This window comes from Platichthys flesus, chromosome 23 (assembly GCF_949316205.1).
Source record: "Platichthys flesus chromosome 23, fPlaFle2.1, whole genome shotgun sequence".
Taxonomy (NCBI): Eukaryota; Metazoa; Chordata; class Actinopteri; order Pleuronectiformes; family Pleuronectidae; genus Platichthys; species Platichthys flesus.
Genome location: NC_084967.1, coordinates 4,861,941 through 4,886,342, shown reverse-complemented (window position 1 = coordinate 4,886,342; position 24,402 = coordinate 4,861,941). Strand labels below are relative to the sequence as shown.

Below are 24,402 nucleotides of genomic sequence, written 5' to 3'. Positions count from 1 at the left end.
GTGCCACAGGAATGCATCAACGGCCTCCTACTTGGTCAAAATACTGCGGCTGGACTTCTTTCAAGAATATGAACATAAAACATAAAACCTCCGTTCTCGCCCTATGGCACTGGCTGGAATTGATTTACACGGTTTATTCCTAGCTTTTTAAAGCTCTGCCTGACTTTACTCCCTCTTATATTGCTGACCTTTTAATCCCATCCACACCTGCTGGTACTCTCAGATCTGCAGACCAACTGTTGCTCTCGGCTCCCAAGGTAAGGCATGAAACCGGGGGGCGGTAGAGCTTAGGCTCCACCACTATTGAATAACTTCCCACTGGGAATCAGACAACAACTTGTACACACTCAAAGATTTCAGTTTAAGTTCTGGGCAAAATCTGTCCATTCATTTTGGGTTCATCTTGCTACCAAACCAGTAAACAAACAAAACATGACCACCTTGGACTCAAATCTTTTAAGTGTTAAATTTTTTATTATTTTAAGCATTTTATCTACATAAAAACTCACCAGTGTGAATGAATATATTAATGAACTTTCCCTCCTTCACCTTACAGAAAGCTTCCTTCAAGTGTCTACAACAATATGTACATCATTACACCTAAAACACATCGCCGGCGGAGGGCTTATAAAGTCTTGATTACGGGGAGCTTTGATTCTTGCTTTTACAAGGGGGGGGGGGGGTTACACATTATGAGCTACATTGCTGCGCTCTGAGTTTTCCGAGGCAGCGAAGTAGGTAGACTTCTTCAATCTAAATCTAGACACTAGATGTGAATGAGTTACATTTTAGTTTTGTGTCACTGGCTTATATGCATTTTCCTTAATCTGAGTTGGGAAAATGTGTTCTCTAAATATCCAGACATGACAGATTATGTGATGTTGTAATGGTTGGTCCTTCAGGAATGAATTATCTGGACAAATTTCTCGAAATCCCTATTTCTCACCATAATTTAACTCCTCTCAGATAAAGTGGCGCAGCAATGGAATTCAAGTCCTCTTTTATATACATATATAGCATTGTGTGGATCCCAAATACGGTATTTACCCTCTTCTTACTTTAGTTTTTTCTGTGGATGTACTTGAAAATAAAAGTGTAGTCAAGTCTCTATTACAGCACAGACGAGTTTGACAAAGACCAAGGTGACATGTCACCTCACAACAACAAAAAATCACAGATTATTCTACCACTTCATGAAAATGTCCATTATTGTGTGTCACTTTAGCTTCATCACACAGTCACCATCCAACATTCGTTTTTCATGGACCACCTCGGTTGGGAGACGAGGTCTATCCTCATGCAGCCGTTGGGCCCTTTTCAAAGTATGATCTGTATGTTCCAGTGATTAGACACAGCCAGAAAATCTGCAGCGGTAGCCATCAGCAAAATCCCCCATTGTGCACCAGTCCCTGCTACTGTACTGCTTTCAGCTTCCATTATATTTCTGTTTGAGTTAAACCCAGACTTTGGGATGTTTATAATGGGATAAAACACCATCAGGTCAGGGATGTGAATCTGATATGATCCAGTAATTAAAGGGGGTTTCCACATATTTTATTAGTTAGTTTACTCCTAATTGGGAGTATTACTGGAGAATGGAAGACACATTTACTAGTTATAGAGGGTTAAAACAGCAGAGTTGGAATCATGGGATTCCTTGGCCTCTGCTGCATCAATTAAATATAATTTTACTATTATTAGTATTATCTAATCTTTTTCAACTTTATAAAAGTGCTAAATCTATGGAGAATCTTTTTGAATCCCAGAACAACCCCAAAAAGAACATCATCCAATTTCAATCCTCTGAATGTAAGAACAAAATCTCATGAAAAATAATAAATAATGCAAAAATATACAAGTATCTGCCTTCAGTTGACCATACTTTGAATGCTATAGGTCAATTTTGTTGGTGCATTCGTAGTCAACGGGTTTCCATCAGGACTTATTGGATGTAGGTTAAACAGATTAAATTGTAAAAAGGCGGAGGCTGGTGTAGGTGTAATTTAACACAACACTAACATTTTCCACTGATGAACCACTTAGTTCCTTCAATTCCTCCCAAATCAGACTGTTAATGTGGGATTCTTATGATGGCTACAGCTTAGTTCAACGTGGTTAAGTCTTGACAGAACTGAGAAACGTCCGGTCCCCTGCGCACACCTTTTTCTTTGTCGGAACCAAAAGGTGTGTGTTTGTCTAAAAGGTAGTTTGAAGTTGAGTGCAGCAAGCGACAGCTACATCTGAACATGTGTGTTCAGATCAAGACGTATGGCGATCACAGTTCTTTGGTTACTACGTTTAGCAGACGTGATGATGATTTGTTATCGTGGACAAAGCGAGACCTTGCGTTTGATGTTATTGATGGTTTTTTTTTTGAAGAGAAAGAAAAACAAATTAAATACAGCAAATGGAAACTAAATTCATTATCAACAATGAAAATTTAACCTCAACGGAAGAACATTTTTATCATACATGCATAGATTTCCATGACATGAATCTGTTCTTATTATATTTCTCTTTACTCGCCAAACAAAGCGAGGGTTTGCTTTGACGCAATACTTTCTTTACGATCGCCTATCTAACTTATAAAACCAAGCTTTTTCTAAACTGCCTTTGTTTTATCACTCAAATAATGTTTCTCACACGCACATTTAAAAAGCTGAATGAGCACATTTAGAATAATTTCCCTGTGTTTCTATTCTTTTCCTTATATTTCTCTCCCTCATTGCCTATATAACTAATTCTTGTTATTAACGTCCTTCTGACTAATTCCGGATGAAACCTCTAACAAATCTGGTTAAATATCTAAAGGCACTTTGCATGTTTTGTCCGTCTAAGAAGGAAGCGATTGGCTGCCAGACTCATTTGGAATCCCAAACAAGAGAGACATTTATTACAATAGCACTAATCTGAACCAAACCATGGGCTCTGAAGGGAAGAGACACTCAAGCGCAATTTGTTTGGCACCATGTGACGGGCAACAGGACGATTCCAGCATGATTTGACTTTTTACTTGTTTGTTTTAGATCTTGTAGCCTTTTCAATCATATTTATACAAGCTTTCAGGTGGTACAAAAAAAGCTAAGACGCTTTAATGTCAACCTCATCCAACACTGTGAATAAGTGGCACAAACTCAAAGATAGAACCCTAAATATACCTTACTCTTTTTCCCCATTAGGATCCATGAGTTATCTTTTGAGAAATGAATGAAAGGGTTGCAAAACACCCATTCTCACAATGTGACAGAAACTGAAAAACAAATTCCCTCATCTGCACCAAAAATTAACAGATTCTTTCGATGGATTCTTCCAGCAACTTCTGCGGTAATTCAGTAGTTTTTGCGTAGTCCTGCTAACTCACAGACAGACAGACTTATGAACGCAGACGAGAACATAACCTCCTCTGTATTATTACACCTTTATATAACTGCCAAGCATGTCAACATATTGCAATGATGCACACATACAGAGGTTTGAGCAGCTATCCTTATTAGGACTTTGCATTGACTTCCAGACTTTACCACTAAGCTTGACCATGGCCAGTTCATCCCTGACCCTAACCTTAACCTAACCACAATTCACATCTTAGCGCTAACCTTTGTCTTTATTGTTTATTGGCAGGTGGCAAGCAACATCACCGCCATAAACCTTAATCAAGGTTAGGTTTACACAAACACACGTTTGTACTCCTATCTTAGTGAGGACACTCATTGACATAATTCATTCCCTAGCCCCTTACCCTAACTAGATGCCCAACCATAACCCTACCGCCTAAATGACTTTAGATTTTTTTTAAACAGGCCATGAAGGTTTATGCACAAGGAGCTCTTAGGGGAATTCTCTACGTAGGTGGTCCGCTGTCCCCCACCCTAACCATCCCAAACCTTTACTATCCCTATCCCTAACCCTAACTAACCTTAACCATTGCCTTAGTAGCATAGCTGTAGAACCAGTCAAGCCACCAGGTAAACCAAAACAAGATATTTCTCTGGGCTAAAAAAGAAGCTTAAGGTTTTGTGAACTGTAGCAGAAATAAAAACACCAGAAATCATGCTGGAACTTTCCATCAGCTCCATGTACAGAGTAAGGGTGAGTAATAATCCAGAGTTTGACTACAGTGTATAGAGCTTGTTCTCAACATCAAGAATCCGTTGCATCAGAGCCAATTTAGCCATCAGTGCTGAGACGTATCGATGCAAAGATGTCGAAGCAGTGATTTGTTTTTGAGCGTCACTCCCAGCGCCGCCATTTGAATGCTTTTAGGCAGCGAACCAAATCTCTCCAGAAGCAATGTGCCGCTGATCATGCAGATATGCTGATTTAGTGTCCTAGGTGGTGAGGTGGCCTGAGAGCTATGGCTAGAGACAGCACAGGTAAACAGTATAAACAACCGAGGTAATGCGGTAATGCTTTTAGGAGTTCTTGCGGCGGCTGAGCAGACCTAATAAATTGTGATGGTTAAATTTAGACTGAGAGGCTGTCAGCGCAGCCTTCAGCACCAGCGGGGCTCCAGGGCCCGACCCTGTGTCCGTAAACGTCTGTTTTTGTTTTTTTGTTGTTATTTCCTCAACGACTGCCTCCCCCTGTTTGAGCGCATCAGGCCTTCCCTGCCTTCATGTATGTAGGGATGGTGCCTCGTTGGGTCAGACCCTCGAAGCGCTTGTACGTGTAGTTGAGGAACACCCAGTCCTTGGACTTGAAGTCTGGCTCAGTCGAATTGGCTGTTCACAAACACAAAAATAAGAAAAGGAAAGGATTTTTATTATAATTTTCACTTGAAAATTAGGAGCCAACAAAAGTATTTATGGGTTTGATCATATTAAACTTTTTTATACCTGAATTCAAACATTAATTTGAGAAAAGATCGACCTGTAAAGACCCTTTCGTATTCAAAATATTTAGTCTAAAAGCACATCAAACTGTCTGAAGTAGTTTGTTGATCCAGCAGAGGGCGATAACTGTGAGCTTCACTAGTCCAACGCCCTCTTGAGTCATCAGTAGAGACAGTAATGCCTTACAAAAAGGTTTTGATATGTAAATAGAGAATGCTCGCAACCAAAGTCGGCCTGAGCTGACAATCATGACACCAGAGCACCTAAGAGGCTAATATTTGAACGACTTGTGTGTCAGGTCTAAATCATTTAAACTTGATTTGTGGAAAAAGTGACAGCTTTAATAAGTTCAGTGGCTCAATAAGTTCCTTTTTGTCAAGAATCTATTACTAAGCAGGATTAATGTTCTAAAAAACAATAAGACATTTTCCTTCAGTGCAGCTAGAGGAATGCTTTCTACAAACCTGGCTGAAGGATGTCTGATTCAGGGAATTCATCGAAGTTGGAGGTGTCATCAATACTCTTGATTTCAATAGAGATGGCTGCCGGCCGCTCCCTGTGGAGTTAACACAGAGGGATTCATGTACACATTGAGGAGGAGGGACAAAATCAGAGTAGTGGTTTTCCAAAAGAAGGTGGAAAAACCAAACGCTTCCTGTACCTGATGTGCTCCCAGTCCACTGACTCAAAGAACTGATGACTCTTGATCTCTTCCACGCTCACAGCTCCAACCCTGTTCTCATTGTCAGTGCAATACCTGAAACACATAAACACACAGCAGACTGATCATACAACTGCCTGATAAACCTTTACATACAAGTTATAGTGACAGAAAAATCTGATTCTAATATGCAGTGGAAATACCGACATTTTTGGCATATGGCTTTGAGGTGTGTTTGAGATAGAGTTAGTCTTAAAAGTATTTTTGACAAACCTTAATATCAAGTCTTTGGCCCTCTCTGAGATGGGGACTTCAGGGGGGAAGACGAGCGTTTCCTTCCAGTTCATCACCTTCCTGTACGTCTCCTGCGGCGTCTCCGAGCAGAAGGGTGGATAACCTGAACACAGCCAATGGGGCTTTTAGGAAAAACCCTATTTTTCTCATTTGATCAATTTGATAAGGGCCTTGGCTGTACTGTTCCTTTGTACAAAGTCTGACACGGAATGACATTAAAATTCCACTGTGGAAACAGCACATAAAAACCTCATCAGGAAAAACCTCTGGAATCTTATCTTTCCTAATTGACATGCTCGTCTGACCCTTCTGTGTGTGACACATCTTTTTCATGTCTGAGAGCAGCTCTACAGACAAATGCATGCTTACCAATGAGCATTTCATACATGATGACACCCAGAGACCACCAGTCACACAGCTTGTTGTATCCCGTCTGCAGGAAGACCTCAGGAGCAATGTAGTCTGGCGTTCCCACAGTGGAATAAGCCTGAAAAGTTACATGTGAAAAGTGGGTTAATGTCCAACTTGTCAGTATTACACTTCTTGACAAAGTCTTGTTGCAATTCAAGCTCTTCCAAGCCACCAGGCCTGTACTTGGTCAAGACAATGTTTCTCTGGAATACCAGAGCCATTAAAATGATGAAGTCTTACCAGCTGCCTGCGGTTCTTCTTCCATGTCTCTGCTTTCCTCTTGGAGTTCATATTTTGAAAGGCTACAAGGAAAAGTCGCAATTGTTACAGTATATATTTTTTAAAGAGACCAAAGCAGAATCTCTCTGAAATATTTTATATAGCATTTGAATATACATCTGCATTTGGATCTGGTTACATTAGTAATTGACGTTAAATGTGGATGCTAGATTTTTGAACTCACAGAAATCACTGGGTGGGTTGTGGGTCAGGTTCCTGTAAAACTCTGTACGATGAGCTTTTTTCAGTCCCGTGCACAGGCCGAAATCTGACAGCTTCACATGTCCCTGAGAGCAGAGAGACATCTGATCAATCATCTGCGGAGAGTCATCACGCATACAGATGAGATTTGTGGTGAGTGTGGTCTCACCCTGGAGTCCAGCAGCAGGTTGTCAGGTTTGATGTCTCGGTGGATGAAGCCCAGCTGGTGGATGGAGTCGATGGCTAAAACTGTCTCTGCGATATAGAACTGCGTGGCTTCTTCTGACAGAGTGTCCTTCTTCATCAGCAGGGTCATCATGTCGCCTGGAAACAAGCTCACAAGTCAGAGCTAAAAAAAAATTGAATTTTCTACCAATACATGACTTGTTCATGCTGGACACTGATTTATGCCAAAGTTCCGAAACACTCAACCTATTGTCACTTTCCGGTTGGTTTGATGTGTATAAAATGTGAGAGAGTTTAGAGCGGGTCTTAAAGCAGCTTTATAAAGTGCAAACCTCCAGGCAGGAACTCCATGATGAGGTAGAGGTTCCTCTTGTCCTGGAAGCTGTAGAACATCTTGACCACCCAGGCGCCGTCTGCCTCCACGAGAATGTCCCTCTCTGCTCGAATATGAGCAACCTGCCGGGAGAGGGCAGAACCTTTAACAAGGTGCCTAACGTCTCCTGTGAACTGTGGTGCTGACAAAATGCTTTACCTGCTCCTTCTCCAGCATGTCTGCTTTTCTCAAAATCTTCATGGCGTAGATGTGGCCCGTGTCCTTTTTCTGCACCAAACGCACCTGGAGGAGAGGACATCACATTTTAAGACAAGGATAAAAGAAACATACAAGTAATAGATGAAAACAATTAAATAAAAGCCATCGTTTAAAAATAGACATGATGTTTCAGCTCTGAGTTCCTCGGGTTAACAGTAAACTCCAAAGCCTGGTTCTAGAAGTACAAGTCTCATTAGTTTTCTAAATAGAGATTTTGATTATTAGCCATAAAAGATGTCAGACTCACAAGCTACGAGATTGAGATAGTGTAGGAGTCACAAGTCCAAAAGATATCAACTGACTTTTAAGAAAAAAATGTTATATTTACAATATCAAGGAGATGTACGACACTACCCACAATCCTCAGGTGTAATAGCAACGTCTGATTGGTGGAGCTTGCTGTTACCATGGGAATGTTTACCAAAACCATGGTACAGGCTACAATCGGATACTTCAGTGTTACTACACCACACTATATACTATATCCAACACTGCATACACACTAGACACAAACTACATTCTATTATAACACTATATTAACAACCAGCTTTAATTTAAGAAGAAGCCTACTGAAGGGTTTTGGAAAGAGATTGATTGAAATGGTTTATAGAATGTGTAGTTCCTTTAATCTTATAATAATTATGTATTATCTTGTACCTTAAGCTTTTTAGGTCCCAGCCAGCAAAGCACTATGACCCTTAATTCACTCAAGTGTGTCAGTGCTTTGCTTGAAGATAGTAGCAGCAGATTTACTGTATCAAATGAATAACACTTAGAAAATGAAACTAACACTGTGGTAACACTGTGATGAAAGTGACCAGACTGGTTCCTGTCGAGGTAAGAACCACCGAAACCAAACACACTGTCCTGATGACCCTTACTTGACCTGAGGAAATCAAAGGCTCAGTTAAAAGGCCTTCAACTTTTCCACCCTTGTTTTTATTTCTCTTTTTTAAACATACCTCTCCAAAAGCACCTCGTCCGATAACTTTAAGAGACTCAAAGTCGTCCAGGCCCAGTCGCGTCCTCTTCAGTCGCAAAAACTCGGTCTCCTTACGAGCGTGCTGCGAGCGTCGCATGACTTTCTGCAAAACACAAAAAGATCCTCAGTGATTTGGATAAAAAAAAGAGAACATTTAAGAGGAAATAAACATGCTGTACCTCATCGTCTGGTAAACCTTCATCTTCCATTACCTTCTCCAACTTTTTCTGCCTAAGGTTAAAAAAACAACAACATTGAGTGTAAGGTATACAAATTAACAATGCCTGTAACATATAGAATTTGCCTTGTTAATTTACAATATAAGAGTGAGATATTTCACAGTAGAATCAAACAAGGGGGGGATCAGGTGACCTAAAGCTTTGATCAGATCTTGAAAATGAATCCCCTCTCAGTTTATGCAGTGAAGAGTGCGTGAGCTGAGACACACTGAGCCATGTTACCTGGACCAGAGATCAACTATCAGGTAACGTGTGAACACGAGAGGCAGATTAGAAGGCGCCCTTTTGTTTTGTTAACACCTGTGTTGAAACACCTCTGCATTGTTTCCTTTAGCAGTGCTGGAGCAAGTGAAATTTGATGCTTTAAACAACATCACAGCTTCATTTGCATGCAGGGCAACTGAAGTCACTGGCTGATCTGTCGTAGAAAGGTCTTGAACCGAGTTAAAGGTTAAATATCCAGGGCGTAAAATAAATAATTTGGTTTTGTGGTAAAATAGACAGATATTGGTTTGTGAAAATCAGATGGTATCATCACCCAAGGCAACTTCTATTTGATATATATAAACTATGTATGAAAATGTTTAGCTACATTATAAATGGAGTGAGAAGTAGAATAATTTTCTATGGAAACTAAGCGTCTTATTGGAGCCAGTGGAGACGCCCTCTGCTGGTCATTGGAGAGAATGCAGGTTTCAGGCACTTCTGTATTGTCTTCACTTTCAGGACCTGGAGTATATGTCCATTTCATATACAGTCTGTGGGTTTACCTCATCTCACGCTCCTCATGCTGGGTGAGCAGAGTGCTGTAGAAGTTTTCCAGCGTCAGCTTGGCCACAGTCACCCTTTCTCGGGTGTGGTTGCTCATGGGAAGGGTCGCTGCAGTCCCTCCCGTCATGGCCACACTTTCCTGTGAAAAACACAACAACATATCCGTCAAGTTCCTACCACCAATAGCGTGAGGTGATAGTTGGACTCGGGATTCAGTCTTCTATAATATTATTTTAACCAACCGGGGAAGAGTTTGACTTCAACAGAAATTTCCTAAGAGGACAGTTACCAAAGTGCAGTTAATTTCTATTATAGCACACCCTCACTCAATTCATTACACTCACACTGTTGTGGTGCTACAGCCACACTTGATGTGATATGACCAGAAGCTTATAGTGGTTGTTGTAATCTAATGTTCATAAACTTTAGCTCGACATTATTGTGCAGCTGTTCACCAACTTCCACTCCTCTTTTCTCGAGCTAGTGTGGTGCTACGTCTTAGCATTCATCAATAAAGCTTTTAACCCATCAGCATTTTAAACATCAAAAAGGTATTGTACAATTTAATCACCTGACAATGGCCCTGTGGCTACATCAGAAAACATTTGCTCCTTCTCACAACAAAACAACACTGCCTTTTACACAAGAACATGCTGATAAACATCAATATGACACCTTCTGCCGTGACCGGTCCTTTATCCTGCACTCATCCCTTTTGGTTACAATGATGAGCGTTCAGCCAACTTGCTTTAAGAGACTCACAGAGAGTTATGGGCGGAATTTGGTGGCTGAAAAGTCAAGAACCCTTGTTTGTACATTTGAGGACTTGCAAATAAAAGAATCAAAAAAAGAATAGTCAAAATTGGTGACATGAACAGGGTTATTTTACCTTACGGAAAAGTTCCCTCCAGAAACATTATTACCATTTTTACAGGCTGTAGAAAATAAACTGAATGGGTTTATTACGTGACATAATATGAAAAACAGAATGTTACAAGAGAAGTTGTAACGTCCCAAACTGATAAGCACAGCACGACAACAAGCAGGGAAGTTGATAAGCTCTGAATCGTAACCACTGATAAAAATGCTGCAGACTCATGAAATCACGAAGCAGTGCAATAAAATCTAAGAGTCAAATAAAACTTAATGACACAGCAGTAAGCAGTGCTACTTCCAGAGAAAGCAGCAGACACTAACACTGGATCACCTGCTTTGAACTGAGCCGTCATGAGGAAGCCAAACTGAAGATAGGATCACTGGCAGGGCCTCATGTTGCAGGTTTTCCTGGTAGACGTTCAGATAAACTGAAAAACATTATGTAACAATTAACTCCACACTTCTTGTGTGTTTAAATTTAAATTCTCACTGAGCAGCCAAGTGAGAATTACATTTCAGTGAGTGCAGCTCTGCAGCAGATCCCCTAACCACAGACTGAGATCTGGCAACATCAGATCCTTGGTAAGTAAATATTCCTGTGCCCCCAGAGCATGGACAGGGTCCCGTGCTGTGGTTGGCTCATGGTTTCACTCCTGGAACCAATCGTTGTTTCTCAGAATGCATTCCTGTGAATTCTTCACAGATTTGGATGTAATCAAACTAGAAAAAAAATCTATTAAGTACAGAAAAAGATCCAAGAAATTCCCTTGAAACCTGAGAAAACATCCGATGTTGATTATACTGGTGAGAAAAAGCAAACGCCATGATTCATTTGCAAGATCAATGCATCACGTCAGAGCACTTCCGTTCTAAGCAGATAAATAGAGATCTATACAAGTATTTCTTCACTCACTCCTATGAAACGATTGTTCTCTCCCTGGCAAAAACACAAACATGGACATCTTCTAGCACTTGTGTGGGTAGGAATTAAACCACACTGAGTAAGAGTAGCACACTCACATGCTTGTGAGGTGTACGTCACAAACAGTAGTGGGATAAGCATGAATGACATTGTGAACTAGAGAAGGTCAAACTAGGCACTACTGAATGAACTTTGATTTTCTTCTTCTTTCATTAATGGCATATTAACATGATCAGATTATGAGCATCTTATGTAAAAGAGGGAAAGAGGAAAAGGGTGGATGTGTATATTGTCCAATTATTTCACTATTAGAAAGGGTAGGAATTGGCTTGATTAGCTCAAACAGGGATAAAATAGCCCTGCAGCCCACAGACAGGGCTCATGTTTAGTCTAGTCACTGGCTCCTTTCCCGTCCCGGCCTCAGCAATCGCACAACAACCAGACACTTCCTGACTTCTGAGGGGAAATCTCTGAATCACTTCTGGAGGCTGCTCGGTGTGGGAGGATTAAATTGAGACAGTTAAAGGTCTGTATTTACATACCGCTTTTCCAGTCTTTTCGACCACTCCAAGTCCTTTACAGTACAAGTCACAAACCATTCATGCACTGTTGGCACAGCTGACAGTATCTTGCCAATGGAGCTTTGAGTGGTCATTAGGACTGGAAATGCATTACATAAATATAGACCATTTCTCTAAATACAGAAATAAAGATAAGCTAAGCTGTGGACATGCACAAAGAGACTCCCATTATTGTTTGTTCCCATTCCGCAAAAGGTTAAGATTGTAAATAAATAGGTGATAAAATGAAAGGTGACACTAAATACTCATCTATGAAGTTCTTCACTGCACCTTACAAGTATCATGTGTTGAGGTAAACAATGGTTCATTTGTTGAGACCCCCCCCCCCCCCCCCCCGAGAGAGTCAGCATGCACAACTGACTCCTTCCACTTGTCACAGTAAACACTGGAAACTAAATGGACTGAACGAAGCTAATTTCATTAACGATGGCTCAGTTCCATTTAAGGGTCCCAGCAGCACCAGTGGGCCTGCATGTTAAATACCAGGATCCGGCAGCTTGTTTACCTAAATGGAAGGTGTTCATTTTGAATGTTGTCACAGTGGTCTATACTGGTTTTTCCACCAAAGTGGAAAATGAAGCGTCATTGAAACAGTTAGAAACATTTGCGTCACAGCGGAGTCAGCCGGGCCTTAAGCTCAGGCTGAAAGGATCCAGTTTGGCTCGACGTTAGCCAGATCCACCCCACAGCTAAACAAACACTGTTACCTCACAACACTTATAAGGAAGAAAGCTGGAAAGCAAGCTCAATATTAAGAGACTAAAGCATGCAGCCTTAGAGCTATGGGTAAAATCTGACAATTGAAACTAAGATCTACCAATAGTCACCAATTATTCAAACTTTGTTGTAAAGAAATAGAAGATTTTTTCTTATTTAAAAGCTTCAAACATTCTTAGATCAGTTATGCTATTTCAGATTACTTAATGAGTCAGACTCATAATGCCTCACATCTATACTATTCTCTATTGGATATGAATATGAAGTTAAATGTCGCAGAAAATTCAGAGTGTAACTATTTCCCAATATGGTGGGTTTCTCAGTTTGGTGCGGTATAATATTCAACACTTAACATCTATATTTATATCATGGTCACTTAAAATGGTTACAGTGCAATATTCATATTTCCAGTATGCTATCTTGTAGTATTATTTATATTATGGTCACTTACTTTCTAATTATTTTTAATTATTTTCTGTATCATGGTCACTACTGTTTCATATTTTCTATGTTCATTACAATAACACTTAACATCATTCCACTTTATCCCCAGCACCTGCTTTTTGTACAGTGTCTGTTTTTGCAGGTTGTTTGTTTCATACTCTTATTATGTGTAGTTTTAGAAGTGTACATATTGTGATCTCTTTCTTTTTTTTTTACAGTGCTTCGACACTGTTACTTTAATTTCTGTTTTTCTATTACTGCTGTAACAAGTGAATTTCCCCATTGTGTGGATAAATAAAGAAATCTAATCTAATACGTATGTTTCTGGAAACCCGGAGACACACTCCACCCTTTAAACACTCTAAGTGACTGGACAGGAAACCCTTTCCATCCTGAATGAAAGGACTAAGTCATGACTCTGCAGAGAGGAATGGGGCACAAACACACACACACACAAAAACTGACAACTTATAATATTGACATAAAACAACTTCTAAATTGATTAATTCATGGAAAATCTATGAGAAAAGCGTGTGTCAATAATTCCTTAATATTTTAATCATTACGCAGATTTCTTTCTAGGGAAATATGTCCATATCCACAACTATTAAAAAAATGTAGGTGGAAATCATAGACTGGTGGTAATACTTAGGAACATTAATCAGAATTTGCTCCTTCAAGGTCAGTGCCACCATTGTGTATTGCAAATTTTCATTTACACTGTGTTTTCATCCTAAATTGTATTGAATTTAGCTTCAAAGTGTTTACCCAGACTCAGACACTTCACCAACCCGCCATCTGTATAGTGGTGGGTATATAACGAGTGAATTTCCATTTTTTGGTGAACCCTCCCTTTAAGCGGCCACCTCACACCTCACTCTGTCAGAGCCCCTGCAAGGAGCCACTGCAGCTCCGCCACTGCTGCCTCGGACGTGATGGGAGCTAACGGTATCACACTCTGACATTTCTCTGGACATTGTAAACACTGGCTCAGTCGGACGCTGGCTTGAGTTAGCATAGCGGTTTGTGTGCTACGCGTCTGTCTGGCAGGTTCCATCCCCACAAGGGATTCAATCAAATCCGAGAGTGTAAACAAAAGTAAAGAGGTTTTCGTAGAGACACATTTGCACCTACCTCCGTGTCCTGCTCCAGAGTCAAAGGTGGGCTCTCCGCCGGCCACACAGGTGAAGAAATAAAAGAAGTAATCCGGTGGGTTTTGTGACGTGCGGCTACAGGCTCCAGTGCACCGCTCGTCAACACAGACCTACCAGGAGAAACAGCTCACGCCAATCATAGCAGAAGCCCCCCGAGGCTAACGACAAGCTAACCCGACAGCCTCAAGCCTCCATAAGACACCTCTGACCTCCGGACTGGACGCTGCCTCCGTCTACTGCGCCGTAAAACCACCGTGTGAGGGACAGCTGCTTCCTGGGGACCACTGGCCTCATCCACGTTCTGGGCAAACGCAACGGCGTCAGAGTTTGAGAGACGTTCGCGCGGACCAATCATCGGCCAGCATGTGGACCGCTGCTGCTCGCTGGCCAATCATTTAAGGGATGGACATGAGATGGACAGGTGTATCAGCCAGTTATAATATTGTAAATCTCCCCGGGGGAGTTGCGTTGATTTGGGTAGCAGCATGTTAATCCCACCCAACTATGAGAGAATAAAACAGCTACTGGAATGAGAAGGATTATTGCGCCATTGTTTTGATTATTCTTATAAAAAACACTTAATTTGCTGTTCTGATATTTTAGTTTGAATTGTATTAAATAAACACAAACATAGAATAATAGTATAATAACTACAAGAGGGTGTCTGAGGTCAATCAAAGGTCGGATTGAAATAAAAACCTGCAGGTTGTTATTGATGTTTATAGAACAAAATTATGTTTATATTAGAGTGTCTCTGGTGTGTAAATACAACAGACCTATTGTACTGTATCTTTACATCATGGAGATTTTTATTGGACTACTTGAGCCTAGTGGCAATATAAGAGATTAAAACCAGTGTACAATGTGATAATATAACAATAAAAGTATGATAAGGACCCAGGCAGGCCACAGCTGGTTTTTAAATGCTTTGAAGGCTAGATCTGAAACCTGTGGTGTAAGGATGACGCGTTTGGGCCCAAAATACATCCAATGTGGAGACGTCAGATCACGCTTCCACAATTAAAAAAAATAATAATATTGTGATGACTTGTTTCCTCCAAACATCCCAGGAAAGCTTCTAAGAAATGCAACCACCTTATCTGGCACTTCCTTCTAAACTGAGAGGAGCAGGATGCAGCGAATAAATGACTCTAATTACTACATAATAATGTAGACTACGAAGCTGGAACACCAACAACAATGACTTTCTGAACACAGTGAGAGTCAGCACAGGCCAGCGGGTGAAGTCTCTCCTGTCACCGGTCTCCATATTTGGACGGGTTGAGTGCTTTTACTATTGAGGCCATGATGTCAACATTCACAGAAGGTGGGTTGTAGTTTGCTAACACTTCTGGGTGTGGTGTCTGTAGCAGACAAGGCTGTTTCTATATTTCTCACATCAATGGGGCCCACTGAGCTGTGACACAGCAGCTATATTTAGACTTGGTTCTATAAACGCTCTGGGCCACAGCCCATGGTTTGCAAAGTTCACTCTGAAGCCCATCAGACCACCGAGACACATTTTGAATAAAAATCAAGACCTCAGAGCCCCACATGACTTTCAATGTTTGGGATCACGACAACATTACAAAATTATCTGTTTATTTTCCTCTTCTATAAACCTCACGGTTGCTTGGGCTTTAGAAAATATTCAAATATATATATATATATATATCACTAGAAAACACATAAGAACTTTTTAAGTAATTTAAATACATTTATGTTGATGGCACTTTTAGATGCCAGTGCTTCTACCTTCTGCAGCTGTCTGAATTCTCAAACGGAAAATTAAAATCCCAATGGTATATTTTTAAATCATCAGCAGATCTCTTCCCTATTTCTTTCAAAAAAACCCTATACAATAACATTCTGTTAGTCAGTGTTTTTTCCTCTTCTTTAAATCACCTGGGGTCTTCTCAGGCTGCTTTGGTCTTATAAAATATTCACAAAATAACAATTTCTTTTTTGGAAAATTCATTAAAATGTTTTAAGATCTTTTGATATAATTTAGAACACATTTCTGTAGATTATAAAATTTAAGTGCCAATGTTTTTAACTCACACAAATTTCAGATTTCTCATACGGGAACCTAAAATGCCAGAGTTTCATGTATATTTTTAAAACATCAGCAGATCTCTTCCCTCTTTTATACACCCCGGCACTATTTTTATTTTGCTTATGCAACCCTTGGAAATATCACAAAATATTTAAAGAACAAAAAATGTTGAAGCTGTAGGCGTTACACTGTCATTCTCGTGTTGTATCTAAGTGTTAGCTTTCATTTGTTTCGATTATCAAGTGAACAATAACAGAAAACAGTTACCCTGTGAAACTGAATGAGGATGAAAAATCAGTTCTGAAGGTTGGATTGTTGAGGTAATTTGGGGGAAAAGGAAATTTAAACAAAGTTGCATTGTACATAATTCATACTGAAAAATGGGACACTAGTTTACCTATAATTGTTTCAAATAGTGAAATCCACAGTTTGTTGAAGCTTTATTTAAAAAAAGAATAATGAAAAAACAGACAGCTACAGAAAACAATTGATATCATATTGAGCAGCAAAAGGTGAATTATGGTTTTATTCATAAATATCTACAAAAGTTAATTGAGATGCAACTCAACATATACTGTACATAAAACATAAAAATCCTTTTAAACTCCTTTCTCACCACGAGAAAGTAGTTTTCCACATGTGTATGTGAAGATGTCTTCTTTCAGCCCTCTCCTGTTGGTTTTCAGGCCAAGGACGTCTGTATCTGTAAATCTTTCTCAGCCAATTAACATTAAGGGCAGAAATATATATCATTTGGAGATCAATATATTCTGTAAATATCCAGACCTGTGAGAGAATATCGTCCGCACCACTCTGATCAGCGCTTAGACACATCAGGCCTGTGTTTGAGGCTTTCATCTTTACAGTTTGGCCTCTGAAGGTAAATATAAAGAGTCAAAACATGAGTGAAATTGTCCAAAGGTGTAATCCATGTGTGGTGGGTCAGGATTCGGATGGTGAAGGCTGGCTTGGGGCTCCATTGCGGGTGCGGAGCTGAGACTGGGCTATGTCAGCCAGAGCGCTCTGGATCTTCTCCAGCAGCAAATCGCCACGGAAAACCACGTCCTCCAGACGAGCTGCCGCATCGTGGTTCTCCTCCTCCAGCTGCCGCAGACTGGCCGCCTGATGAGGGGTCACAGCAAGTGAGAAGAATTTAAAACTAGAACAACACCCCTCTACCAGGCCTAACAGTCTCTTTCAAGACGAAACAAATAGTACATACTCATAGATATCAGTTATCTAAAAATGCCTGATTTCTTTCAATGAGGTCAGTGAATTTTCCTCTTGGGAAAATTGGTGACAATGTCAAGAAATGCCGCATCTTGCAATGTTAAAGAAAGTGGAGATACAACTACTGGATCTGAAAAAAAAAAGCGCACATGCGCAGTTCCCCTTAACTGACATTTAAAACGATGAAAAGATCAGGCCGGAAGGACTTTGATATCTTTTTATAGCCTGGCCTGCACCATGGGCATCAATTAGCTTACTTTATCAGATGCTCAGTCAGTTCTTTAGAGAAGAGTCTGTGGTTGTTGAGTGTTACCAGAAGCTTTGAAGTGTCACGGAATGTGGATCCTGACCTGACTGATCGATCCTGACTTGTCTTTCAAGTCTGAATGAACCAATTCACTTATAATGAGTGCATTAAGTTCTGAGACTTTTAAAAGTAGAAGAATGTCCAGACATTTGCACGTAAATACTTATGACTCTTGCTTTTCCTGTTAAAATGTTTTTATTGTAGTTTTCCCTCCCTAATAAGGGCTGAGGATGTTGCACCTTGTTAGGCCCTATTACATAGTCATTTGTTAAAATGGACTAAACAAAAATAATTCAATTAATTGGACATTTGTGGTACTGTAAGTTATCCATTTTTACGCTAAACAATAGTGACGACAATCATTCTGTAAGAAAAAAAAAATAAGATACATGACAATAACATAATAAACCATAAACTAACTGAAAACTTGAATCCTTGTGTGTTAGCAGCCGCTAGGATTCTACAAATAATTGACCAGAAGAGCAGCCTGGAAAGAGACAACAATAAAGTGGTTGTTTATTTAAAACCCATGAGCAGGCATCACTCTGCCTGTCAGAGCCAGAGCACTGACACAGGAAGCATCTGTCTGAGCGTTCACCTGGCTCCCTCTACAGGCCAAAAGCTAGAAATACCAGCTGAACGTTTGTGCGTTACCTCTGTTGAAGTAATGGCGTTTGCACATTTAAACCAAAGTCTCCCTGAGGTAAATGTTCCATAATGACCATGTCAAAATGCAAAGAAGCTGGGTGTAGGAAGAACAGGTTAGTAGATCCTACCGAGTTAAGACTGCCATTGAGAAAATTGTCTATGTGCTGACCTGCAGAGCTGCTGTGGACTCCTCACTGGGGAGAGAGTCGATTAGTACGTCCACATCTTTGGCTGTTCTTGCTATCAGGGCTGCAAACAGCTGGGCATATTCTGGACAGATGAAAAATAAATAATGAATACAATACAAGGTGCAAGGTTAAACATAACTGAGGGGCGCAGAGCTACATTGTGGTTACTCATATCTCAATTTGATACAGATAACGTAACATATATGTAATAATTAAATGTGTCTTGTGTTCTGTGCATCTCTCACGAGACCGAGAGTAACCAAACATTTAGTGGTGGCCAGTGACATTGTGGCGGGGGCCACAAGCAAATAAATGTATGGTCGCTGTTTCATGACAAACAGTAGCAGGGCAGAGGACTTCAGCTGAGTAGGCGGTCCGTCATATGAGAGCCAGGACATATTCAGGTTAACACAGCGTAAAGAATGGGGCCACACCACATCATCAAACAACCTAGAAATGTGGCTGCAGTGATCAGCTTTCTGGAGACATTTGAACTTAGTGCTGTCCAATGATTGGATCACTCAGGACGGATATTAATACCAGGTCTGAACTGGGTCAGAAATCTGTAGCTTCCTTTCTTAACCAATAGCAACAATGTCCTTGCACCTGTACGTCCTGCAAATTCATAATATCACAGACTGAGGTGGAAATAGTATATTTTGTGACAGCATAAACTTGCTGATTTCTCATTTTAATGAGAGTTATGAGATTATGGAATAAGGAAGATTTGCATCCCAGGACGGGCAGATGAATCACCTTCGGTGGGGTTGGCGGGCTGGTCCTTGTTGATGGCCGTCTGGATGTTGTTGAAGGAGGCAGGAGGCGCACATTGCTGCAGGACCCCGATGGCGTTACAGAACTGATCCGCAAGCTGCACACACAGAACAACACAGTGTCACTGAAGGGATCTTCACACGGAGACACGTGTTTACGTCTGTGTCATTCTGCGTCACACTGAAAACTCTTATCTGAGAGTGAACTTGTTTAACGCTGCGGCCCCCTGGTCGTTAGCTACCCGGTGATGTAGCAATGTTAACGGGTTAATAATCCGAAATGCTTCGCATACTAATACACATTATTCAACGCCATCACATTATTTGACAAGTAAAGTTCACTTTTAATTGCGTCGCCGCCTATTTCGCTGTGGGTTCACTTTAAAAAACTCAAAAATTCGTCTTACCGAGTTGACAGCGTCTTGAAGCTGCGTTAGCCTGTCCGCCATGTTTCCTGTGAATTGACCACATCTCGCGAGAGTGTCACGGGAGTGTAAGATCTCGCAGGACTTGACGTTACTTGGAGGCTTTAGTTGACTATTTTCGTTCAGATTAGCTGCGGCTACTTGTAGCAGCTCCAGGCTGTTTACATCCAACAAGAGCAGCGCCCGGCCAAACCGGTCCGTTCAAATCTCCGTGCGCTACAAGAGACAATAGAGCCGCATCGCCAACCTTGATGGGGACCGATGACAGCCTGTAGCTAATGTTAGCTACCAAACATCAACAGGAAGCAACGGCTAAGCTAAATTGCAATGTCTTGCACTTTGAGCTCCCCAGGTACAGCAGTTTATTCTTGAATTGATTTCCAATCGGTCTAAGTATGAGAAATGACAGTTGTACCAGCATGTTAAGAAGATGAGCCTCACGTGAATTGTTATTAAAGCCTTAGCGTGGTCTATTATCAGCTATTAAGTTAGCAAAGACTCAGGTTTGTGTAGCCTTCAACGCAGTGCTACTTTAAGTCTGTTACATGAAGTAGAATAACGAGAGTGTGTATTTGTATTTAACACAGTGAAGAAAAGCCTACCTAATATATCACTTACAACTGAGTGATGTAATCTCGAGTGAATCAGCTGACACAGCAGCTGTCATCCAAGGTGGGACGAGGTTAGCAAACCGACTAAGTAGCGTTCGTTGAGTTGTTGCTCAGTTCTCTGTACTTAGTTTTGGTCTTTGTCAGATCAATCAATGGTAGTTCCATTCATTCCACTGACTTACCGGGCCCAATGTTTGAGACGCACAAATGTGGCGCTTCAGTTTCGATTTGTGTCTTTTCATGAGGTCAGAAAGTGATAGAAGGGATAGATTGAGGAGGCATAAATGAATCTTGTCCAGATAACCTGAGAGAAAGCTCAATAGCAATGGATGGACAAGATGGATGATATGAACGTTTTCAACAGAGACATAGTGAGACAGAAGGAAAGAGAACGGTACTCTTGCATTATGACATAATTCGTCATCAATCATTTATAATGCATTTAATTGATTGGTGTTTAGGCTACTTTGGTATTTAGTACACTGACATATCTCTGATCAACAATGGCAACATTATCCAGTTACAACGTGAGGAACCCACTCTTCCTTTTCAAACTCGAAGCAACAATGCTGCTCTTGGTAAACTGTCATAGTTCCTTCTAATGATGACTTGTATTTTCCTCAGGCATGAACTGTACCTTGGAGAAGGTCTTGGCAGACGCCAAATCCTTAGTGGAAAGGCTTCGTAACCATGACAACGCCGCCGAGATGTTAATCGAACAAACAACGTCCCTCAACAAGCGAGTGGATGCCATGAAACAGGTAGGGTGTCACACGTAGCCTGGTGCTGATTAGACCAGACTTCATTTTATAGATATAGATTTTATTTAAGCCAACAAAATAAATAGAAATTAATCTGATCCAGCACTATTTTCCTGTTGTAATCTTTATATCTAGCAATTTAGACTGCCGATTAACAGTTGGTTTGTTTCTTTCTTTTTGGCAGTACCAGGAGGAGATTGACTCATTGAACCAGGTCGCACGACATCGGCCTCGTTCCAGTCTGGTCCTTGGAATCCAGCAAGAGAACCGTCAGATCCGGGAGCTACAGCAGGAAAATAAAGGTTGGTGTGTGGAGTTTTTTTGTTCATGAAGAACACAGAGGATATAGTGGAAAAATACATAGACACACAGTTGGATTCATTATTTTAGAATTGCAATAAGATATAAAAAGAGTCAATGCCTGTTTGTCGTTGTTACATCATGTGTGCAAAAGTGGATGGATTTTCTAGTAGGAGTCTTTTTTTCAAGTGTTTTCTCTTCTCTCTTCCTGCAGATCTGCGGTCGTCGTTGGAGGAACACCAGTCTGCGTTAGAGCTCATCATGACCAAATACAGGGAGCAGGTGTTCAGGCTCCTCATGGCCAGCAAGAGGGACGACCCTGCCATTGTGACCCAGTTGAAGGAGCAGCACACCACGGTTAGTAACAGCTAGCTATGGCTGTAAGTGACCAGTAATATTGTGAATCTCTGTTAACCTTTTCTCAATCTTCTCCGTTGATTGTGAACTGACAAGATGCACCCCTGGCCTTTTGTTGATGAATTTGCTTTGACCTCTTTTTGTCGTTGTAGGAAATGCAAGCACACATAGACAAGATCAACGAGATGGCCTCTGTGATGAGGAAGGCGATAGAGGTCGATGAAGGGCAGATATGTGAAGATGAGGAGAGGATTAAACAGCTCGAGGTAAAAGCAAATCCTGCCAAACCTGTTGCACGGGTTACTACCATTCCATTTTCAGATGCACATGAAGAATCAAAGTCAATGTGCATGTTACTCTTTGAAAGGTGTGACCTATGTTTAGTGACACTGCGGCTTTCTTAAACCCATCATTTGTAAGCACAACATCAAAACAGACCAATTTTGAGCTTTATCATTACTTTGACATGCAAGATTTATTTTTACCAGCTACTTTCTAGCTTTGTTTGTTTGCTATGTGTTGGATGGGCAACAGTGTACACTGAGTGAATCAGAACAGGGAAGTAATAAGTCCCAAAATCTCAAAAGTGAGCTGCGAGATGCCAAAATGCTCCGTAGAGCTGAGAGATCATTCTTTGTGAGTTGACACGAGCCACACACTCCTCTGTGCACAAGGTCATTTGATCAAAGGTCAACTAAAGCCATTAGATCTTATCAGCTGCTGTTAGTAGATGATGCTGCTGTAAAAAAGTTACAGAAACTAAAGGACCCAATGCGACTGAAGAGAAAAAATGTCCAATGTAACGACCGCAGTGTTATTGAGTCCAAACAATTTCCATCACAGAGAACTCACTTGGTTTGATGAGTATATGGTAGTGTAAAGTTTGTGTTATATTCGTCAATGCAACTTACTTTCAACCGCCGATACGCAACATTAGATGTAAGAGATGTTTGCTGTTGTGGTTGTCCTGTTCCATCTTAACTCATGGCTGTACTTTCCCCTGTGTGTGCCTTTCAGCTGGAGAACAATGGACTTCGAGAGCTGCTGGGGATCAGTCGCGAAGCTTTCCTCCTTCTGAAGAGAGAGGACGCATCAGAGAGCACGTCGCTGTCGCCGCTGCTGACCAGCGCTGACGTCAGCCTACGGAAAAGTTAGAGCCTGACCCCCGGCCCCCTCCAACTGCTGCCACTATTGTGTATAGTATGTACAGTCCGTTGCCACAAACCACTTCACCTTTTACCCTAAAGACTCTTAACAATCATCCTCCTCGTTGTGCGGCTGTATTTACGGCATATTGCTACGGAGTTGCATCCCCGTCTGGTGATTGAGACACTGGCAGTGTGCACACATCTTTCTTTTCTTTCTTTTTTTAATCGTTGGTACTTGTGTTGTGTTATGTTTGTTCATCAGCATGCATGGACCTGTGGTGCCTGCGAGGTTTGAAAGTGTGAATGAGTAAAAGAAGGGCTTGAGTTCAAATAAACCTTTAAAACATGAAGTTGTCTCTGCTGTTATGGACGTTGTGTGACACAGGTCTTCTGTTTGGGCTCCCTGTGCAAGTACTCCACTTCTCACTTTCACTACGTGTGTTATTGTTCCACACTATCAACGGCAGCTTAAATAGAAGGAATAGAAACAGCGTCTGACATATTATGGTGTAAAATCAAACTACCCCTTCCGCAACTTCTTCTTTGTTCAGTTTATTGGCGGGAGGAAACCAACATTCTTCTTCTTCATTCTCGAGCCAAATCTTTTTCTTCTTCTTCTGTGGCACATTATGGTATTTATTTTAATAGCTCAAAAACAATTCTTTAAATGTAACAAATAAAGTAAAACAGTGTTTTTCCTGCTTTGAAATATCTTGTGACTTTGACGTTGTGTTTAGTTATGGTCTGAGAGCTGGTGTCTGCCACTTCTCCCGAGAACCACAAAGTTGGCCACAGTGTGTTGGCTGTAAGTGGCCGTCCACCCGCTATTCATGCCAGAAACAAAGATTTTATCGAAGCAGGGGTCTGTTAGGAAATGTCTTTAAGTGATAGTTCACAGAAAAATGAAAATGCAGTCACTATCTATGGTGGTGCAGGGGTGGGTGAACAGTTTCAGTCCACAAAGCACATATGGAGTTTGTGTGGTAAACAGTGTTGCAACCAAATCCAATGCAATTGAAATAAATGGTGAACCACTACTTGAAACGTAAAAAAACAGAAAAAACATTATGTCTCTAAACTGCTCTTGTGGTGTCATCCAACTATCCGTGGATTGCTGACGTCTAAATTCAACTCGAAATGACATCCTTCACACTGTTTTTAACCTAAAAGTCCTAAGATATCCATCTTAGGAGCTGTGTTCATGTTCACATGTGAAGCCGTTTCGAGTCGAATTTGAAAGTCACTCGGATGACACCACAGGAGAAGTATGGAGGAAGTTTATGTTGTTTTGTTTACGCCGAAAGAAGGATTCCCAAGTTACTTCAATTGAATTGGATTTGTCTGCAGCACCATTTAGCCCTGAAAGATGGTTTCTGGAGTCTTCACCCACCCCACCATCGGCGTGGATTTTCCTTTATTTTGGAGGGTTAGGGGTTTGGAGGAGGAGGGGGGGGGG

At 41.0% G+C, this 24,402-nt stretch overlaps 3 protein-coding genes across 3 annotated transcripts; 1 reads left to right on the top strand and 2 right to left on the bottom strand.

Moving 5' to 3' along the window:
- Positions 1–454: 454 nt before the first annotated feature.
- LOC133948763 (serine/threonine-protein kinase 38-like) lies at positions 455–14,559 on the bottom strand. The gene is made up of 14 exons (XM_062382753.1): positions 14,123–14,559; positions 9,448–9,587; positions 8,618–8,669; positions 8,419–8,541; positions 7,397–7,480; positions 7,197–7,320; positions 6,848–7,002; positions 6,662–6,764; positions 6,439–6,500; positions 6,157–6,274; positions 5,767–5,890; positions 5,494–5,589; positions 5,297–5,388; positions 455–4,721 (listed from the first exon to the last, which is right to left on the bottom strand). Exons 2-14 carry the CDS (start codon positions 9,573–9,575, stop codon positions 4,597–4,599), a joined length of 1,386 nt encoding a protein of 461 aa, XP_062238737.1. The 5' UTR covers positions 9,576–9,587; positions 14,123–14,559; the 3' UTR covers positions 455–4,596.
- A 2,066-nt stretch (positions 14,560–16,625) lies between these two features.
- med21 (mediator complex subunit 21) lies at positions 16,626–19,835 on the bottom strand. Its single transcript, XM_062383025.1, has 4 exons — positions 19,752–19,835; positions 19,328–19,442; positions 18,553–18,653; positions 16,626–17,320 (listed from the first exon to the last, which is right to left on the bottom strand). Exons 1-4 carry the CDS (start codon positions 19,791–19,793, stop codon positions 17,141–17,143), a joined length of 438 nt encoding a protein of 145 aa, XP_062239009.1. The 5' UTR covers positions 19,794–19,835; the 3' UTR covers positions 16,626–17,140.
- An 8-nt stretch (positions 19,836–19,843) lies between these two features.
- fgfr1op2 (FGFR1 oncogene partner 2) lies at positions 19,844–23,296 on the top strand. Its single transcript, XM_062383024.1, has 6 exons — positions 19,844–20,121; positions 21,005–21,141; positions 21,326–21,443; positions 21,656–21,798; positions 21,951–22,064; positions 22,816–23,296. The coding sequence occupies exons 1-6, from the start codon at positions 20,097–20,099 to the stop codon at positions 22,951–22,953; spliced, it is 675 nt and encodes a 224-aa protein (XP_062239008.1). The 5' UTR covers positions 19,844–20,096; the 3' UTR covers positions 22,954–23,296.
- The last annotated feature ends 1,106 nt before the right edge of the window (positions 23,297–24,402 follow it).